Here is a 20,594-nt window from a genome sequence, read left to right as displayed (position 1 = left end):
AGAAAGAAAGAAAGAAAGAAAGAAAGAAAGAAAGAAAGAAAGAAAGAAAGAAAGAAAGAAAGAAAGAAAGAAAGAAAGAAAGAAAGAAAGAAAGAAAGAAAGAAAGAAAGAAAGAAAGAAAGAAAGAAAGACATCCGATGCTGTCAGAGGAAATGGTTAAATAAATATTGATTGAAGTATGTTTTCCCGCGAGCAAAATATGTATTCTTTCTTGTGTGAAATTCCTTCGTACCGGAACAAAGCTGCAGAGCGGAAATATTACTAGCATTCGCAAACGTAAGCCTCCTTTCTTTCGGTATGTGTACATGATATGGCGTATATTGGAGTGACGCATCCTTGAGTTGAATTTCAATGCAGTTTATTGTATAGAAGGTTACACATTCAGGAAGCCGTAGAGCAAGAAGGAAGGGCCACAGCGGGAGCTCGGTTGGCGCATTTGTTTATGCTCACTACACGCAAAATTTTCGTATCGCATGATTTGCATAATGCTCAATATTTCGGGCACACCATTTATCATGATAAATGATAGGCGCGCCACTGTGTATCCATCATTTATCACGCCGCAGCTTTCTTTCTATCTGCTTTCACACACGTCAGCAAGAATGTTTGTCCAGAGCAATGAACGAACGGCATAGCTTCTGCCTTTTGGGAGCAACAGACACGTTGTCTGTTTCATACAATAAGTCTCTCTAGAATGGGTAGCAGTGTGAAGTGGCAAGATTAGACGAATTCATATCTACTTCATTAATCTATTGAAATAAATTACTGGTACGGTAGGAAAAATAGATGGATCCAAAGAATAAAAGTAACAACGAAAGAGTAACGAGGTCATGCAATAGAAACGTGCTGCAGTTTTGCAGATGCAGTAGTGTGGTCAGGAGAAACAAACGCGGCATAATGTACATGATGCTAAATGATGAAGGCTGTGTCGGCGAGGACGCTACATAGCTTCATTAACAAACGAACGCTAAAACGCGCGCATGCGCATACACAAACACACACAAATAATAAATATAGGCGCCGACAGAGGAACAGATATTTACACGTGACGTTTTACACAACTTGACGTCACAGACGGAGTGCTTCTGCAGGTGCTTCTGTTTTGAGCCTGTTAAACTTTACTATCTGGTCAGTACGCGTGTGTGCCAGATAGCACTTTTCTCCACCCGCCGCTAGGCTTATAGGCGATGGCGTTGCGCTGCTAAGCACGAGGTCGCGGGTTCGTTTCATGGCCGCTGCGGCCGCATTTCTACGTGCAGGAGCAAAAAACACTCGTGTGCCGCGCATTGGGTGCACGTTAAGGAGCCCCAGGTAGCGAAATTAATCCGGAATCCACCACAACGGCGTGCCTCATAACCATCTCGTGGTTGTGGCACATAAAACCCATGAATTTAATTTACTTAATTAACAGTCTTCTTATTATACGTAGTTTTAACACTGATTTTTCTTCGACCGCAGAATGAAGGGCTATCCAATTCTAGTGCGATCGAATGTTCACGTAATGGTTCAAAGGTAGATTGACGATTATTCACAGTATGCTTGTGAGACAAACCATAAACTGCGTACGGGAATGGACATCATAGAAAAGATAAGTCGAGACGTTGAGGGTGCATTGGTATTTAGTGTCATTGATGTGTAGGCTGCTGAAGAACACGAGTGTCTTTTTAGCGCGTACTTTACACACGCCCTTTTCCAGAAGCACATTCTAGAGAGATCGTGGAGGTGCGACAGAGCCGCGCACAAACTCCTCTGATATATATATATATATATATATATATATATATATATATATATATATATATATATATATATATATATATATATATATATATATATTGACACGTGTACTTATCTTTATCGGGCGACCACGTTTCGCCGCTTAACAACTGTAATCGCACAGCGAGGGACGCGCCTGAATGTATCCGATGTTTCTGGAAAGTTATCGATGCTTCTACCTGGCTGTCTGTTGTCGCCGAACCTTGTGTTATCTGATTTCATCGCGTAACGCGAATGGTGTAGAACTTTGTGGAAGGCACACGGGTCCGAACGATTAGTCTGGAACATTCGACGACTGCTCTATAAAAGCCGACGCACTTGACCCGCTGATCAGATTTTCGACGATCGCCGACTCTGCTCGCCGCTATCGTTGTGCTTTAAGTGCAGCCTGTTTTGTGGGCACAGGTTCGCCCAATAAAAGCTAGTTTTGTCTTTCACAGTACTGCTACTGTGTTCTCTCTTTACCGTCACTACCACGTGACATCTGGTGGAGGTGCGTGTGCGTTCATGTACCGAACGCCCCCGCAAAGCCGCGATCCAAGTCCGAAGCCCGAGGACAAAACCAACGTCGCCCAAGACCAGCGAGCTAGCCGCCTGCTGCAAGGACTGCCCCCAGAGCACGGACTCCTACCTGAGACGAGCAGGAAGATTGCCACCAAGTCTTCCCCAATGGCAGCCCCAGCATCCCCCGTCGTGCTGCAGCAGCCCAGGGATCCCCCCACGTTCCGCGGTTCAACATTCGAGGACCCGGAAACCTGGCTCGAGACGTACGAGAGGGTCGCTGCATTTAACAGCTGGAACAGCGACGACAAACTGCGACATGTCTTCTTCGCATTGGAAGACGCTGCCAGGACGTGGTTCGAGAACAGAGAAGCCACGTTAACGACCTGGGACCTTTTCCGAAGCGCCTTCCTGAAGACATTCACAAATGTCGTTCGCCGAGAACGAGCCCAAGCACTACTGGAAACCCGAGTGCAGCTGCCCAACGAGACCACGGCGATTTTTACAGAAGAAATGAGCCGCCTATTCCGCCACGCCGACCCGGAAATGTCCGAGGAAAAGAAAGTCCGGCTACTAATGCGTGGTGTTAAGGAGGAACTTTTCGCCGGTATGGTACGAAACCCGCCGAAGACTGTCGACGAGTTTCTTCGCGAGGCCACTAGCATCGAGAAGACACTCGAGATGCGAAACCGGCAATTCGACCGCCGCACCAATGCTACAAACTATGCCGGAGTTCAATCACTGGCCTCCGAAGACCTGCGCGAGGCTATCAGGGCAGTCGTACGAGAGGAGCTTCAGAAGATCTTCCCGTCGTCGCAGCCTCAAGTGGCCTCGATCGCTGACATCGTCAAAGATGAGGTTCAGAGGTCGCTTGGAGTTCCGGAGGTGCAACCTCAATTACCGCAAGCCCAACCCGAAGCGATGACCTACGCCGCCGTCGTACGCCGTCAAGGCCCACCTCAGCGACCGCGCCAGGGCCCTGTAACGCCGCAATTCCGTCGACCACCGCCGCCGCCGCCGACAGCCCGCCCACCCGTCGCCCAGCGGAGCTACCCGAGGAAGACCGACGTTTGGCGCGCTCCTGACCACCGCCCACTCTGTTACCACTGCGGGGAAGCGGGTCACGTCTACCGCCGATGCCCATACCGCGACATGGGACTGAGAGGGTTCGCCGTCAACGCGCCGCGTCCAAAGCTTGGAGAGCGCCCACGTGACATCGCCGACTACCTCGCCGCTACTCAATGGAGCCCTCGACGACCGTCCCGTTCGCCGTCACCAGGCCGCTACCTGTCGCCGCAGCGCCGACCATACACCGGCCCAGCGCGGGGCCGCTCTGCGAGCCCATATCCGGAAAACTAAAAGCAGCAACCGATGGAGGTGCGGTTGCTGTTCGTCGAACTGACGAAGATCCTCCGCCGTCGACGAACATGACGAAGAAATCATCTCGACGACCTAATAACGACACGCCGCCGTCCCGAAGAAGTCGCGAAGCCAAGACTACACCGACGAAAGACGACTTGACGACGCAACGTTCCAGCTTCAGTTCAACACGACGCAGCCGTGATCCGACGCCAAGACCCAACTGCAACGCCAGACAAAGAACCACCGACCTCGACGTACTTCTAGACGGCCACGCAGTCACTGCCTTAGTCGACACAGGGGCCGATTACTCCGTCATGAATGGACACATCGCCGCCCAGTTGAAGAAGGTTAAGACTGCATGGGAAGGCCCTCAGATTCGCACCGCTGGAGGACACCTGATTACGCCGACTGGAATCTGCACGGCAAGGATAACCATTCATGACCGGACTTACCCTGCCACCTTCGTTATCCTCCAACAGTGTTCTCGAGACGTCATTCTCGGCATGGACTTCCTGAACCAACACGGCGCAGTCATCGACCTGAAGTCGAAGTCAATAACGCTGTCGGAAGATAAAGCGATACCGCCGGAGAGCCCTCGTAGTCACCACGCCTTGAGTGTGCTCGAAGACCAAGTGAGCATCCCGCCCCGCTCCAGCATTGTTATTTCGGTCGGCACCGAAATACCCGCTGACGTAGAAGGTGTCATCGAAGGCGACCAACGCCTCCTGCTAGACCGTGAAATTTGCGTCGCAAGAGGGATCGCTCGACTGCATGGAGGGAAAACTGAAGTGCTGCTGACAAACTTCAGCCCGGAGTTCAAGCACATCAACAAGGGCACGACGATCGCGTACATCGAGGAAATTGTGGAAACCAGTAATGCGTTTGTCCTCTCGGATTCCGCCACATCTACCCCGACGACCACGGTTCCCGAACCAGACTACGACATTAATCCGAGTCTCCCAGTGATTAAGCAACAGCAGCTCAGAAGTCTGCTCCGACGATACAAACACTGCTTTTCGACGACATCGAGGATTCGACAAACACCAGTCGCCAAGCATCGCATAATCACCGAGGAGTACGCTCGACCGCTCCGCCAAAGCCCTTACCGAGTTTCGACGCGAGAACGCGAAGCTATAAGAGAACAAGTTGACGAAATGCTGCGCGACGACATCATCCAGCCGTCGAAAAGCCCGTGGGCATCCCCTGTTGTCCTGGTGAAGAAAAAGGACGGAACCCTACGTTTCTGCGTCGATTATCGTCGTCTGAACAAGATCACGAAGAAGGACGTATACCCCCTTCCACGGATAGACGACGCATTGGATCGGCTTTGCAACGCTAAGTACTTCTCCTCGATGGACCTCAAGTCTGGCTATTGGCAAATAGAAGTCGACGAAAGAGATCGCGAAAAGACCGCCTTCATCACCCCAGACGGCCTCTACGAGTTCAAGGTTATGCCATTTGGACTGTGCTCGGCGCCTGCAACGTTCCAGCGCGTGATGGACACGGTTTTAGCGGGATTGAAATGGCAGACCTGTCTCGTTTACTTGGATGACGTCGTTGTATTCGCCGGAAATTTCGACGATCACCTTAGGCGGCTTGCCACAGTACTAGAGGCCATCAAGTCATCAGGGCTCACTCTGAAGCCAGAAAAATGCCGCTTCGCTTACGGCGAGCTTCTGTTCCTAGGCCACGTCATCAGTAAATCCGGAGTACGCCCCGACCCGCAGAAAACAGCTGCCATCGCAAAGTTCCCGCAGCCCACCGACAAGAAGGCAGTGCGTAGATTCCTTGGCATGTGTGCCTACTACAGGCGCTTTGTCAAGGACTTTTCACGCATCGCCGAGCCGTTGACACGTCTAACTAAATGTGATGTTGAGTTCAAGTGGGAAACGCCGCAGGCCGACGCATTTGAAGAACTCAAACGACGCATGCAGTCACCGCCGGTACTTGCGCACTTCGACGAGTACGCCGATACAGAAATCCATACTGACGCCAGTAGCCTAGGCCTCGGCGCCGTCCTGGTCCAGAGAAAAGATGGACATGAACACGTGATAGCTTACGCTAGCCGGTCGTTGTCAAAAGCGGAAGGCAATTATTCTACAACCGAAAAGGAATGCCTCGCCATCGTTTGGGCTACAGCGAAATTTCGCCCTTACCTATATGGCAGGCCATTCAAAGTCGTCAGCGACCATCACGCCTTGTGTTGGCTAGCGAATTTAAAGGATCCCTCAGGACGGCTGGCACGGTGGAGCCTCAGACTACAAGAATACGACATCACCGTAACATACAAGTCCGGACGAAAACACTCAGACGCCGATTGCCTATCCCGCGCCCCCATTGACCCGCCGCCGCAAAATGACGAGGATGACGACGCCTTCCTTGGAATAATAAGCGCGGAAGACTTCGCCGAACAACAACGAGCGGACCCGGAACTTAAAGGCCTCGTCGATTATTTGGAAGGGCACACCGACGTTGTCCCCAGGGCATTTAAGCGCGGATTATCTTCCTTCACGCTTCAAGACAGTCTACTCGTGAAGAAGAACTTCTCGCCAGTCCGCGCCAACTACCTTCTTGTTGTCCCGTCAGGACTTCGTCCAGAAGTATTGCATGCCCTACATGACGATCCGACCGCTGGACACCTCGGTTTTTCCCGGACACTCTCGAGGATACAACAAAAGTATTATTGGCCGCGCCTGACCGCCGACGTCGCCCATTATGTCAGAACATGCCGAGACTGTCAGCGACGTAAGACACCGCCGACAAGGCCAGCCGGATTACTACAGCCAATCGAGCCTCCTTGCCGACCATTCCAGCAGATCGGGATGGACTTGCTGGGACCCTTTCCGACGTCAACAACCGGAAATAAGTGGATCGTCGTGGCGACAGACTACCTCACCCGCTTCGCTGAAACTAAAGCACTGCCGAAAGGTAGCGCAGCCGAAGTGGCGAAATTTTTTGTCGAAAACATCCTGCTTCGACATGGCGCCCCAGAAGTCCTCATCACCGACAGAGGAACGGCCTTTACAGCGGAGCTCACCCAAGCCATTCTGAAATACAGTCAGACAAGGCACAGGAGGACCACGGCCTACCACCCGCAGACGAATGGCCTTACGGAGCGGCTGAATAAGACCCTCGCCGACATGCTAGCGATGTACGTCGACGTCGAACACAAGACCTGGGATGCCGTCCTGCCGTACGTAACATTTGCTTACAACACGGCGGTGCAAGAAACAACACAGATCACGCCGTTTAAGCTGGTTTACGGCAGGAACCCGACGACGACGCTCGACGCCATGCTGCCCCACGTCACTGACGAAGAGAATGTTGACGTCGCTAGCTATCTCCAGCGCGCCGAAGAAGCCCGACAGCTCGCCCGCCTACGGATCAAGAACCAACAGAAGACCGACAGCCGACACTACAACCTCCGACGACGCTTTGTTGAGTACCAGCCCGGCGACCGTGTTTGGGTTTGGACACCGATACGCCGACGAGGACTCAGTGAGAAACTACTCCGACGCTATTTCGGACCCTACAAGGTCATCCGACGTATTGGCGCTCTGGACTATGAGGTCGTGCCAGACGGCATTTCGCATTCACAGCGGCGCCGCGCACGATCTGAAGTGGTCCACGTGGTGCGCCTTAAACCCTTTTACGGACGCTGACGAAATTCCTTATTTTTTGTTGTTTTCTTTGCTACGGGTGTTTTTATTTCGCTTGTATGTAGCATCGGGTCGATGCTTTTTAAGAGGGGGGGTATTGACACGTGTACTTATCTTTATCGGGCGACCACGTTTCGCCGCTTAACAACTGTAATCGCACAGCGAGGGACGCGCCTGAATGTATCCGATGTTTCTGGAAAGTTATCGATGCTTCTACCTGGCTGTCTGTTGTCGCCGAACCTTGTGTTATCTGATTTCATCGCGTAACGCGAATGGTGTAGAACTTTGTGGAAGGCACACGGGTCCGAACGATTAGTCTGGAACATTCGACGACTGCTCTATAAAAGCCGACGCACTTGACCCGCTGATCAGATTTTCGACGATCGCCGACTCTGCTCGCCGCTATCGTTGTGCTTTAAGTGCAGCCTGTTTTGTGGGCACAGGTTCGCCCAATAAAAGCTAGTTTTGTCTTTCACAGTACTGCTACTGTGTTCTCTCTTTACCGTCACTACCACGTGACAATATATATATATATATATATATATATATATATATATATATATATATATATATATATATATACGTCGGAAGTGCTGTAATGCAAGATAAATGGGAAAAGGTAGTCATGTTGCCTCAGTGCGCGTCAATTTTCTCAGCCGAATGTTATGCGGTTTCGGTGGCTGTAACAAAAATAGTTGAGATGAACATTCAAAACAGCATTATCTACACGGACTCACTGAGTGCAATCACAGCACTGAAAGCCAGAAACGTAAGGGAACCTTTAATAGGAAATATAATCCATAACATAATAACTGCTCAAACACAAGGACACGAAGTTAAGGCCTGTTGGATACCAAGCCATCACGGAATTAGAGGCAACGAGAGAGCTGACGCGTGCGCCGCTCAAGCCCGCCATAAGGATATCAGTACTGTAAATATACCCTATGCAGATTGCATGAAGTTAGTAAAAAATAAGCTTAAAGAAAAATGGCAGTGTACATGGAATAACGAAGAAAATAACAAACTACAGTTAGTAAAACCTATTCTGGAAGAATGGAGATCATGCTGGGATCAGGAACGTTTTATAGAAGTAATTTTATGCCGCCTGCGCATCGGACACAGACACCAATTTTCTACTGACAAAACAAGAGAAACCCTTATGTGAGAAATGTGGAGACGAACTCACTGTAAATCACATTTTATTCTCGTGCACACAACTCGAACGGCTAAGGAAAAAATATTTTACTGTATTTTAAAATGAACGCATTCCCTTCCATCGCAGTCTACTTTTAGGAGATAACCCACTTGTAGGAGCTTCATCTGTTTTTAGTTTTTTGAAAGACGCAGCGATCCTAAACGAAATATAATATATCACAGAACTACTAATTCTGCACCTCACCCGTTTTCTCAGTCCTGAGAAGAAGGCTGAGGTCTCCATTTGATTTGTTGGGCTCCTCAGAGTCCTTGTCCGGACAAGGACCTTCGCTGAGGATACCCGATTTGCGAAATAAACTATACCATGTGTTTCGCGCATGATAGCCTGAGTTGCTTATGCGCCATAAAACCCAATACAATACAATACAATACAATAATATATACATATATATATATATATATATATATATATATATATATATATATATATATATATATATATATATATATATATATATATATATATATATATATATATATATATATATATATATATATATATATATATATAGTGAGCATCTATACCACCTATAAACATCTAGTGTGAAGGAAGATTTGCGTCCTTCCAAACGGAAACTTTCCATTGCGTGCTTATGCGGCCGGTACACCTGTAAAAAAAAAAAAATCCAGGGGTTCATTTTTTATTGAACAGATTGAAAAAATACGGAACGCAAGTGGCTTTTGCGCCAAGCTAAGGAGATTGTAGCATACGCAACAATCAGTGCATCGACAATAAGGGTGCGCAGAACCCGAGCTTTGCTTCTACCGTTTTATAAGCAGGACCGCATGAATTTGTTAACTTTCTTTCGGTTATTTTAAAACTTGCCGTCACCCCTTTTCTGAAATACAGTGTGAGCGTTTAGTGTCACTGGAAACAAAAGAGCAACTTTTCGTGACGAATGCTGAAAAAAGAAATGCGCTCAGAACTGAGCATCACAAGTGACTGCATGCCGATATCGACACGCAGTCACTTCATTGGAGGGCGACACCTTTAATGTGAGCCGGGCGACACGTGACCACATGGGCTCCTACGTGTGCATCGCCTCCAATGGCGTCCCACCACCCGCCATGAAGAAGGTCATCCTGGAGGTCACATGTAAGCACTCCTTCTCTCTTCGCATCCAAAGCTTGACTGGATGTTGGTGACGCTTAAGAGAAAATAGCTGTTTTCGTTGCACACGCGCCTCATTAACATATTCGAGCTAGTGCTTTGTGACTTCATAATCTGAGACTCGCGCGGATAACGCGTTAAGCTGGACTACCCAGCGCATTCTTGTGCAAACAGACTAAACACAGTTAAATAGAAAACGGGTTTAATTAGTCTGAATTATCAACGATTATTCATTGTATAGTAAATATTGACTGTATCTCCATTCCTGTAATGACCCTTCGGGGGTTAACGTACAATAATAACTATAGACAAACAAACAAAACAAACGTCTCGGCGAGACGTCGCGTTCTTGCATACTTCAGAACAACGCGATACCACCCATGTCTGAAATGTGGATGGACCGTTCATGTGGGACCAGTTATCACCACCTTTTGTATTACGCCATACATGGGTCGCAAGGTGCGCAGCGTACGCTTTCACACGTGATGCAGTGGTGTAGGCAGGACTGAATGCCGGGAGGATACTTCCCGTCAGTATCCTAAGCTGCTTTTGTTTGCACATGTATATTAAAAATTGTGGAAGGCGCTTCTAATTTCTCTCAGAAAGACGCATTTCCTTCGTAAGCCATTTGTAGGATCTCATGTGTTCATGAGCGAATATGCAGCACGTGCGCTAGAGTTCTGCTTGAATCAATAGGCTACCCGTGGAGCTAGCAAACTAGAAGAAGTCTTTGTGTGAGGTTTAGGTTCCATCGCTGATCTGTAACACACGCGGCAAAAGCATGGTGAGATCGAGCTAAAGTGCTAGAACACTGGTGGGCATGACGCTCACGCTCTGCGCTGCCGGAACGCCTTGCCCTCGCAGTCCCGCCGCTGATCAAGATCCACAATTGGGCCGTGGGCGCGAGCAACGGCTCGAGCGCAGTGCTGGAGTGCCTAGTCGAGGCGTTTCCACGAGCCCTGAACGCGTGGCTGTTCGGCGACCAGGGCACAGCCGTGCAGCCCGGCGCGCGGCACACGCTGCGCGAGGAAGAGTCCGGCCCCTACGCCAGCCGCATGCAGCTCCGCATCGACCCCGTGTTGCCGCAGGACTTCGGCATGTACAAGTGCGACAGCCGCAATGCCCGGGGTCATGCTGCCGGCGTTCTCACCGTATTCCGTGAGTGTGCCGTAATCCTACACAAACTCGGGCGCGATCAACGCCGCTTGGCGTCGCACCGCATCTTTCACTCAGTGAGTGATAACCGTCTGCAACCTTTAAAGGTGAATGCAAGCTTACAAAATCCATGAGAATGCGGACATTATCCGAGTTAAGCAGAATGGGAAGAGGGGTTATCGCAAACAAAACAGTACAACAACTGTCGCCGGGGTGTTGAATGAAGTATCCACTCGAGGAGTTCCTCTCACGTGGCTTGAAAAGAAAGACCAGAAGACAAGATGCAGAAAAGGAACGAGAAAAATCACGCAACGCTCACGTGCAGAGCACTGCGCTGTTCTTGTGTCTTGCTCTTCCTTGTCACTTGATCTGGGCTGACCACTTGGTGGTGAAGAACTGCTATAGCGTCGAATATTGTACTCCTGTCTTTCATTCGCTAGCGTACGCTCTACATGCCTCTGCGTGTTTTGTGGTCTCGCTAAATTGGTAACTCAAAGCCCATCATTAAGAAGAGCCTGTGCAACATCAATTCGGATATTAACATGGCGGCACCCGTCTTTGCCTGTGACGAACGTGTTCACGGGTTCTGCACTGTGCCACGTACAAAAGCTGTCACACGCAGAAGCTTACGAACGGCACAGCTCGGTGCACTGTGCCATACGGCCAGTAAACCAGACGAAGGAAGAAACATCGGGTTGACATGTCTGTCATTTACGCCGGAGCGTCTTGTGAGAAGATTAAGTGACTGTGTCTAGGTACAAGCTTGTCTCAATATAAAAAAAAAATGAGGCTATGCTTTTAAACACGCAGATTGTTGACAGTTCTAACAATGCACTCACCCTACGCGTATGCAGACATATTTGTTAGATTGAAGAAGCAGTTGGTGAACGAAAAACTAAGTAAAAATGTTTGTGTATGTGTGTGTTTGTTTCAGAACTGGACCCATCTAAGATGCCGCCAGCGACTGAGGAAACTAGTTATACTCTCTACGGACATGGTGAGCATAAGGCGTGCACAACAAACTTCGGTTTCGAAACTGTGGTTCTCCCCAGTGCTAGATGGCCTGATGGCGCACACGATTTATCTCTGGTCTAGGAATTCAGTGTAAAATTTACAATGTATCTATCTGATGTGTTCACCTACGACTACGCTTTGTATCTATCTGATGTGTTCACCTACGACTACGCTTACGAAAGCGGGCTTCCCCACACAGAGGCTCTTCTTGTAAAGAAGCCAGCTGTGGGGAAAGCAAGGAGGGAGCCTCGTAGCGTACTCATGCGCGCGCCCGGGGTCAGGAGTTTCAGAGGCGCGCCCCTTACATTCTGAAAGAAAGCTTTTAAATACGTAAGCATTTCTATGCCTACCCAAAGTGAAAAGCCATCCGCCCGTCCGTCTGCCCGTCCGTCCGTCCGTCCGTCACGTAAGACGATCGCTTTCAAGATAGGGCCCGCAGCAGCTAACGAATTGGCCATTGTGCTGCCTCTCGCTTCAGTGTGAACTAAGTAGCAAGAATACAGCGCACACAAAGCTATCAGCACTCTGAGCACTGTGCCCCAATCGCAGATTGCTTTCAAGATAGGGCCCGCGCGGCCTCGCCATACGCAGCCGCCGCCGGAGTACGGTTGATCACGGTTAAAACTTGTTCGCATCGAGAGGAGACAGCGTCATTAGACAGCTTTAGTTACACATACGTAGAGGCTTTGCATACGTACAGCTTCTACGTGTCAGCAGTGCGCATGCGTAAAACGTAGCGGCCGCGCGCTGGTCTTACGGACGTACGTGAGATTCATTTCTATGCGTGCGTTTCTTGCGCACGTAGACAGCTTCGCGCGGGAGTTCCGCAAGATCACGAACAAGCGATAGCGGGCCGCGCGTGCGCAGACGGCTCGCATCGAAACACGGCGGCAAGATTGAATTGGCTACCGCCGTGTTCACATTGCCCGATAGATGGAGTTATGGGGTCCCTTTTGGCGTGCGTCGCGTACGTGTAGCTAAAAGTGTTTCAGATGGCATGCACGTAAGGTACGTAGGCTTTTCACGTTTGCGTACGTGAAGCCTCTACGTACGTGTAACTAAAGCTGTTTATTGACTACGGCTACGTACAAGGTCTACCAAACGTGAAACTGTTCAATTACGTCACGTACAACAGCACACATGGGCCTGTGTGCTGGCTCCACGAAGTAGCGGCAGCATCTAAAGAAGCCATCATCCAATGTGAAGATAAAGAAAAAGTGCAACAAAACGAACCAATCAAGATACAGGATACATAATAAATGTTGTATACATTTGCTTCGTTTAGAAAATATCCCTCGTCATCTCATCCCACGTACACATCCTCTGGAAGTCAGCTATAACGTGAGTGAACATTGCTACTATTCGTCTCTACTCCGTCGTCGTCTCATGCTGGTCTTAGTTAACATTAAGTTAACGTGCGAGTCCAGAAGCGACGTAGATAGAACTGTAGGAAGGACAGAGGAGAGGAGGCAATAACAATACAAGAGAGGGGTGAGGGGGGGACGTGAGAAGGCAAGGGAACCCTACTACTATACGATGGCGGTTGCGGGGAAACTGGATAAGCTTAAGTTCAAGGCACGGTAGAGTTCGTTGCTGCTATTTCTGAAAAATAAAGACCATGCAAATATTTCAAGCGGACAAACCACGCAGGGCATGCAGAAGTTGAGCCGTATTACTTAAAGCGCACCGCAGGGTCCAGGCGACAATGCGGAAGCGGTTGACCGTCAACTCAACATTTCGGTGCCCGCCGCAGCAGCTCTCTTACTATGGCATTGCTAGAGGCCGTGGATTTGATCCCAACCGCGGCAGCCACATTTCGACGGGGGCGAAATAAAAAGCGCGCGCGCACTTATATTTTGGGACACGTTAAAGAACATCACGGTGTCAAAATTAATCCGGAGTCCGCCACTACGGCGTGCCTCATTATCCGATTGTGCTTTTGGCCACATAATCCAATTCAAGTTTAATACTTCTGCCACCATGCGATGTGCGGGTGGGAAGTAGGAATAACTGTGAGGAATGTGAGGAATAACTGTGCTCAAACCTCCGGAGGTGATGAAGTATGGCGCGCAACAATGCCTCAATAAAACACCTCTTCCTGTGTGCGCTGTGTACTACGCAAACAAACAGCAGTGATGCACGCAAGATAACGTTTAACATCAGCTCACCACTCACGTGTTAGACTAAACGTTGAAGAAATTAAGCTTTAGCCGTCAACATCACCAATAATTATACTCAACCAAAGCATTCATTACGGAAAGCCTCACTTACATCGATTCCCACAGTGCGTGGGATCTGCAGAATTTTTTTCCCTCTTTGTGCATGCGTTTTTGCATGTGTGCGTGTATTTTTTTTACTCGCTGCCCCTTGAACACTTGACGCAGTCATTTTATATTTGCCCACGCAGTAACATTAAAATCGTATTTCTCAATTAAAACGAAATCCTATAGTTCATGCACCAGTTCACTTACGCTATGAAAAATAAGGCTGAAAGTGTTCATCGCCAGCCCTTCACCGCTAATAAATCTCCACATATTAACGCGCGCGCGTTTGCACGCGCACATGCTCCCCTCGTTCACTCCCTTTTCTCCTCCAGACACATACGCAGAGTAGCCAACCGAACACTTGGTCTGGTTAACCTCACTGCCTTTCACCTCTTGCCTTCCTTCCTTCCTTCCTTCCTTCCTTCCTTCCTTCCTTCCTTCCTTCCTTCCTTCCTTCATTCATTCATTCATTCATTCATTCATTCATTCATTCATTCATTCATTCATTCATTCATTCATTCATTCATTCACATACACGCTCGAAGTCTGTGAGAAGGTTCGTTATGACTGACGAGTTTCGCACTGCGTTTTCTAGCCCCACCTCCCCGTGTCGTCGAGGCCGAGTGCCCCGTGTGCCCGGACTGCCCGTCGACGCACGAGTGCTCCCCAAGCAGGAAAGGTGCGTCACATAGCGTCGCGCACGCAAAGGCATCCGATACAAGTGACTACACAGAGCGACAACAGGAGCGAGTACATATGCGCTTTGTAGGTAGAGGGAAAAGGGAGAGGAATAGATAAATTGTAGTTCGTGCCAAGTTACATCTTAAGAATGACAGGCGTACATTAGGCGAATAAGGCCCCGAAGTCAGCGCCATATTCATCGTGTGTTAACGTATGCGCTAGCAATCAGCGACATAAACGCTGCAGAATTTCGCAGGTGCGTCCCAGTGCTCAGCAATCCAAGAATGCAAAGTAGAGAGGATAAATATGCGACGCAACAATTCACTGTCTTGTTGCGGCTGCGAAGGGACGCGCCGCCATATCCATTAACGGAGTCGGGCGCTCAACAGTGGAAACATGCCGACAGACCGAGCAGCGGATGTGACGGCTGTCACTGCATACGATCGTCAAAAGTGTGACGCTACGCCAGCGTCTTTGTTGTGGCGGTTTAGGTGGTTTAATGTTGCGCTCTCGCTTTCACTAACACTTTCGAAGAACATTGAGGCACAGTTCATTGTTGTACCGGGAAAAACTTTCATCGAGTTCTGCATGTTTAGCTACTGTATAGTCGAAGCCAGACATGTTTCTATCTGAAGCGAGCACTGTGAAATTTATGTGAACTGGTACATTAAAATATGGCGTGTTCTTTTTTCTCATACTCTCTTCTTTGACTGTGCTAACTTTTTTATTATGCTGCATTTTCACATTTTACAGCAGGAAAACCTGGCCTCTTCAATGTTGAAAGCATAGAAACAGTCTACAATAGGTCCCACTGGCTCCCGCTGAAGCCGCGTGATACAGGTGAACAAGTACATTTGTTGTTTTCTTGTTAACGTTGAATCTAAATTATATGCCTCATGAACATTTACATGCTACGCAATTGCCCGCCCTATTTTAAATTCATCTTCCTTTTTACCTAGGACTGCGGGCCATTCCTGTTAGAAATAAGCAATACGAAGCATGCTTCTTTCACTGGATGTTCTGACACTAAAAATTGTTTTGTTTCTTGTATGCCTATTATGTGTATTTTTACACTACATATGTGGTGTATAATTTTGTTTGTTACTGCTGAAACTAAAATGGTGTTTACGTGTTTCTTGTTCGGAACCGCAGAAGAAACGATTACTGGCAACGGTAAAAAAATGTAAAGGGCGGGGCGAAATAGTTTACGTGAAGCAGAAAAGTTATTCTCTAGAAAAAACCTGCAAGCGCAAATGAATGAATTCCTATTCGTATCACGTAGTTTCTATTCTACAGCGAAAGCTGGGGGCTCTGTTCTTCCGACACCTATTTGCTCCTCTGAAATGTGACACCTTTTTTTTTTTTTCTCTCTGTCTCTCTCTCTTTACCGGTGGTGCTACGACGAGCGTAGAATGCCGCGCGAAGCGCCGCTACTTGGTCAAGGTGGGCAAGCCGGTGCTGTTCCGACACAACAACGCCTCGTGGGGCGCCTGGATGCGCGACTCGTTCAAGCGCGCCTTCGACGCCAGCAAGTTCTGGGTGACGCTGGACGGTGACCGCACCACGCTGCTGGAGTACGTGGACGGCCACTTCACGCGCCGCTACTCGCTGCCGTACGCATTTCGCGGCAACGCGCAAGTGGTGTACAACAACTCGCTCTTCTACCACCACGAGAACACCGACAGCATCGTGCGCTTCGACCTGGGCAACAAGTCGACCGCGGCGCTGTCCCTCTCGCGCGACTTCTCCAGCAGCCGGCTGCTGTACGCGACGCAGCACAACGCCATGGACATCCTGGCCGACGAAAACGGCCTCTGGGTCGTCTACGCCAGCAGCAGCACCAACAACACGCTCGTCGTCAAGTTCCACGAGCGCGCCATGCAGGCCGAGCGCGTGTGGAACCTCACGCTCGACCACCGCACCGTGGGCGAGATGTTCATCGTGTGCGGCGTCCTGTACGCGGTGAACAGCGTCAGCGAAGCGACCACGCGCATCGCGTTCGCCTTCGACCTCTACGAGGAAGAGGCGCTCGAGTTGGCGCTCAACTTCAGCAACCCGTTCCGCAACACCTCCATGGTGAGCTACAACCCGAGCGACGGCGCCATCTACACTTGGGACATGGGACACCAGCTGCTGTACCCGCTGCTCTTCGCAAACTCCACGTCGTCGCACGCTGCCAGTTGAGTGGTCGTGCCCGCCGCTGTCGTCCTGCTGCTCGCCTTCGCCGCCGTCGCTCGCCTCTGACCGTGGCCGTGCCGGCCGTCGAGCCGCGCGGACGCTATACGCAGGGCGTGCTCGCCTCGTTTTCACCGCGCCGTCAGCGCCGTCAGCAAACCGGTCTGCGTTGTGGCTACGAGCGTCGCGTCAACGAATGTGCTGTTCCACTACGCGACGCCGAGGAGCTGCCCCGCTGTGTTCTCCATACAATGCCGCACTCACTGTTCAGTGTCAGTTTGTGTTCTCGAGCACTGAAGCTATTCGTGCTCGCCCCGTCTTCACTGGGTGTTGTTGCGCCTACAATGGTCGTGTTAAAGAAAGCACCGTTCGCACCTGCGTCGCCGCAAAATTAGGTTGTGCTTCGCATTTCATGCAGTCTTTTGTTCAGTGCGACGTTTTGTGCTGACTGACGAGACATCTTTTCCCGATGAATGCGAGCGGCCGCGCAGGGTCGGCCCCACACTGACGTCGAAGGGGGCTCTTGTTGCATCCACGATTGACGCGTTTGTGAGTTCCCTGTGGTGTCTGCGACAAACAGGGAGCAATAATCTTGTTTCCAAAGTTTTGCAGAACGTGATAGTGAAATCAAGTCAATTGACTTTTATTCTCCTGTCGCCACACAGCTGTGCACAGTGTTACGACAACCAGTGGACCGCGGCGCTTCGGCGCTACATCTGCGATACGATGTCATAAATGTCACTTCGTTTGATATCATTCCTAACTCGGCGGAATTGTTTCGAAGAAGCTCGCTGCAAACAACGCTTAGTCTAATTTTGATGATGAAACGGACTGACTAAGACGACGTAGTGAATTCAGGTTTCTGTACATAAGCTGTGAAGAAGACCGCAAACTGATTTGAATACGCACAGGGGCATGAAAAACAATAATTAATCACTATTTATTTTTAATTCCCTCTTCTGCTCTGTAAATGGCACATGCATGCAGTTCCTATAATTTATACGAAAAATAACTATTTTGCCAGCACTCATTGCCCTACTCAGGGGCGCTCGGTATTTTGGTTAGACAAGTTCATGTTTCGCAAAGTTTGACTACTTCACCGCCTGTCATCCGCGAGAACACTGAACGTGGTATTTTATGCTGCCTACCTCAAAAGTGCGGTGTTACACTCGAATAAAATAAAACGACAACACTAAAAAAATTCTGGAAGAAGTAATGTAGCGCGCAGCCTTCGGACGGGCATGTCATGTAAAGCGCTAGAAGCGATTTCCGAATTGACTGCTTTTATAAGCTCGCACCAAAGGTGTGTTTCCCACTGGAGAGACTCGAGAACTGCTGGAAACGACGTCGCGTCCGAAGGCGCAACACGATGTTTTGACAAGACACAAGTAGTTTCTGTCCGGTCGCATGTCAGCGCTCGTTTCTTCGCTTTCCTCACAACAGTACCGCCTCTTCGCACACCACCCTCCAATTTCTTTCGTGTTTCTCGTCTTCTCTTCTGCTGTATGCGCTGCAGCTAGGTCGAGTGCTTCTTCAGAGACCCAAAAAGTAAGTGAAGACAGAAGATAAGCGAAGGCCATTGAAAACGGCCGCTATCGAACGGCTGTTCTAGGTTCTCCACGTTGAATGCTTCTCCTACCCGCGCACACGGTCGGCGTTTTTGTGTTCGCGACCCGAGCTCGCCGCCGCGTCCGCGTTCAAGCGGGAGCGCGGAAGGTTGTAAGAAAAGCTGGGCAAATAAGTCGGACCGTAAGCACGGAAACGCCTCGCAGTAACGTCGTAGATCTACTAAAGTGCACACATCACGGCCTCGCCGGATTTCTTTTTTCTTTGGCACTCTTTTATTTTCCGTTTCTAAATTGAAGAACGTGCTCGGAAACCTTGTCTTCTTTTTACCCGTGCCCGGCGCACAACAGGTTTCCGAGGCGCGTGCGCCCGGCGACGAAGCCGGTTATCGACCGCGCCCCGCGGGGTCGCGGACGCGATTGAAAGCCGAGCACAAGACGACGACGACGCCGCGCAGCGCTTGTCTCACTCTCAAGTGCCGCGAACTCGGGGAGCGATGTAAGGGGAGGAATAACGCGATTCAACTGCGAAATCCGGCGCGAGGACGCGATCTCCCGAGCGACTCATTCCCTTCTCTCCACCCGCCGCCGACGAACAAGAAAATTGAATGAGCGAAGAGAGAGCAAAGATCATAACAGAGCGAAACGCCACAACTCGGGCGAAACCAAAACGAGATCAGAGGCTGCGCCGAGTGTGCCGAAAAAGCAGTTCTAAGCGCTTCTTGCGTGCCTCGAGAGCTTGAAAATTGTTGCCTCTTTGTGCATTCTTTTGTTCATTCTTTTGCGCGTATACCTGCTTCAGCTGGCACCCTTTCTGAAAGCGTCTTCCAAATATGTCTCTGCGCGCAACGAACGCTCGAAAGCTGTCGTCAGTCGCGTGCACCGCGTTAATCTGCTTCTGGCCGCGCTGAGCTTGTTCGGCTCCCTTCCTCCCATTTGTGTGCCCGAGAAAGTGAGTAAAAAAAAAGGAGGGCAATCACTCACTTATACGTGGAATGTTCAACCGAGCGAGCGACGGCACGCGTTTTGTACACTGCACAATAAAACGAGTGCTGTGTTGTTCTTCGTGTTCGTGGCCACCGTTCGTGTCACTCTCTCGATATGCGAGAGATGTGCGGGACAATTCTCGCCAGGTTACGCAATCATCTCGCATAATTAACCGGTAGCCCTGAACTCTTTGCGTTGCTTTCTTATGTGCAGCGTCACTGCTTCGTACGTGCAGCTATGGCTTGTTGGCTGTAGCATTCCATAGCTAAGCGCTAGGACTCGTCTGTATGGTTAGCATGCTGCCACGGACAATAGCACACGTCATTCTCTCTTCACCACTCGGCCTGTAGTTGCACTATATTGCAGCGTGACGTTACGAAGCTACGACAAATCGTCTTCCCGACAGCTGAACCCTAGAAAGTTGAACAATGTTGTTATTTTTCTTTTCTTCTTGCGTCCGTATGGTTGCACGCCTGCCTTTCAGTAACATGAAGTCTCGTATCGCATGGAAAAGTGCACGCCCAGAAGCGATTATGCCATTATGCCAGCAGTTTGGCGTGGAAGGAAAGACGTTTCTTCACAGCCCTCAGTCCCCTACCCCTACAAAAGAGTCTTCCACAACAGCAGCAACAACAACACCCGTGGACTTGTCCACCATAGACTTCTCAAACTGCGGGGCGGCTTCGATGCCGCCTCCTACACATTAATCAACCTCGATTTAGGTACGTCATACGAAGAAGTCGCGAGGAGAACTGTGGTGCACGAAAAAAAAACAAAAGATGGCTGTGGCTTAGCTAAGGTTAAGCCCAGGATGCGAAGCATACTAGCCTTTATTTTAGTTGTTGAACCACTGTTTAGCCTGGTGAACTGCTGTTGCTTGGCTATATTTGGTTCAGCTAGACGAAGAAACAACTCATGCGTTACTCTGCTTCGCCTTCAAGAGTGGAACGCGACAGCGTTCCCGTCGACCCGCCAAGGGGTGTAAGACAATGGGCTACGGCGCAGCGACTGCGCGCCCCGCATTGGACGCGGTGAGCGTCGAGCAACGCAGCGTTCGGCGCGGCAAAGAAATGTGCGCCTGAGCAAGCGACGCACGCCTGAGCCTTAGAAACAGCTTGTTTCTAAGGCA

General features: G+C 49.8%; 1 protein-coding gene across 1 annotated transcript in view; it reads left to right on the top strand.

Annotated features, from left to right (window-relative positions):
- Nucleotides 1-18,678, top strand: part of LOC135898519 (uncharacterized) — a 160,168-nt gene extending 141,490 nt beyond the window's left edge. Inside the window, exons 9-14 of the mRNA XM_065427492.1 lie at nt 9,481-9,609; nt 10,489-10,782; nt 11,714-11,776; nt 14,653-14,736; nt 15,492-15,578; nt 16,150-18,678. Of these exons, the coding sequence (XP_065283564.1) occupies nt 9,481-9,609; nt 10,489-10,782; nt 11,714-11,776; nt 14,653-14,736; nt 15,492-15,578; nt 16,150-16,922 (1,430 nt within the window). The 3' untranslated portion in view covers nt 16,923-18,678. The remainder of the gene's footprint in view (nt 1-9,480; nt 9,610-10,488; nt 10,783-11,713; nt 11,777-14,652; nt 14,737-15,491; nt 15,579-16,149) is intronic.
- Nucleotides 18,679-20,594: the final 1,916 nt, after the last annotated feature.

The sequence above is a fragment of the Dermacentor albipictus genome, chromosome 2, assembly GCF_038994185.2.
Source record: "Dermacentor albipictus isolate Rhodes 1998 colony chromosome 2, USDA_Dalb.pri_finalv2, whole genome shotgun sequence".
In the NCBI taxonomy this organism is placed as follows: Eukaryota; Metazoa; Arthropoda; class Arachnida; order Ixodida; family Ixodidae; genus Dermacentor; species Dermacentor albipictus.
This window is presented reverse-complemented; position numbering and strand designations above follow the sequence as displayed.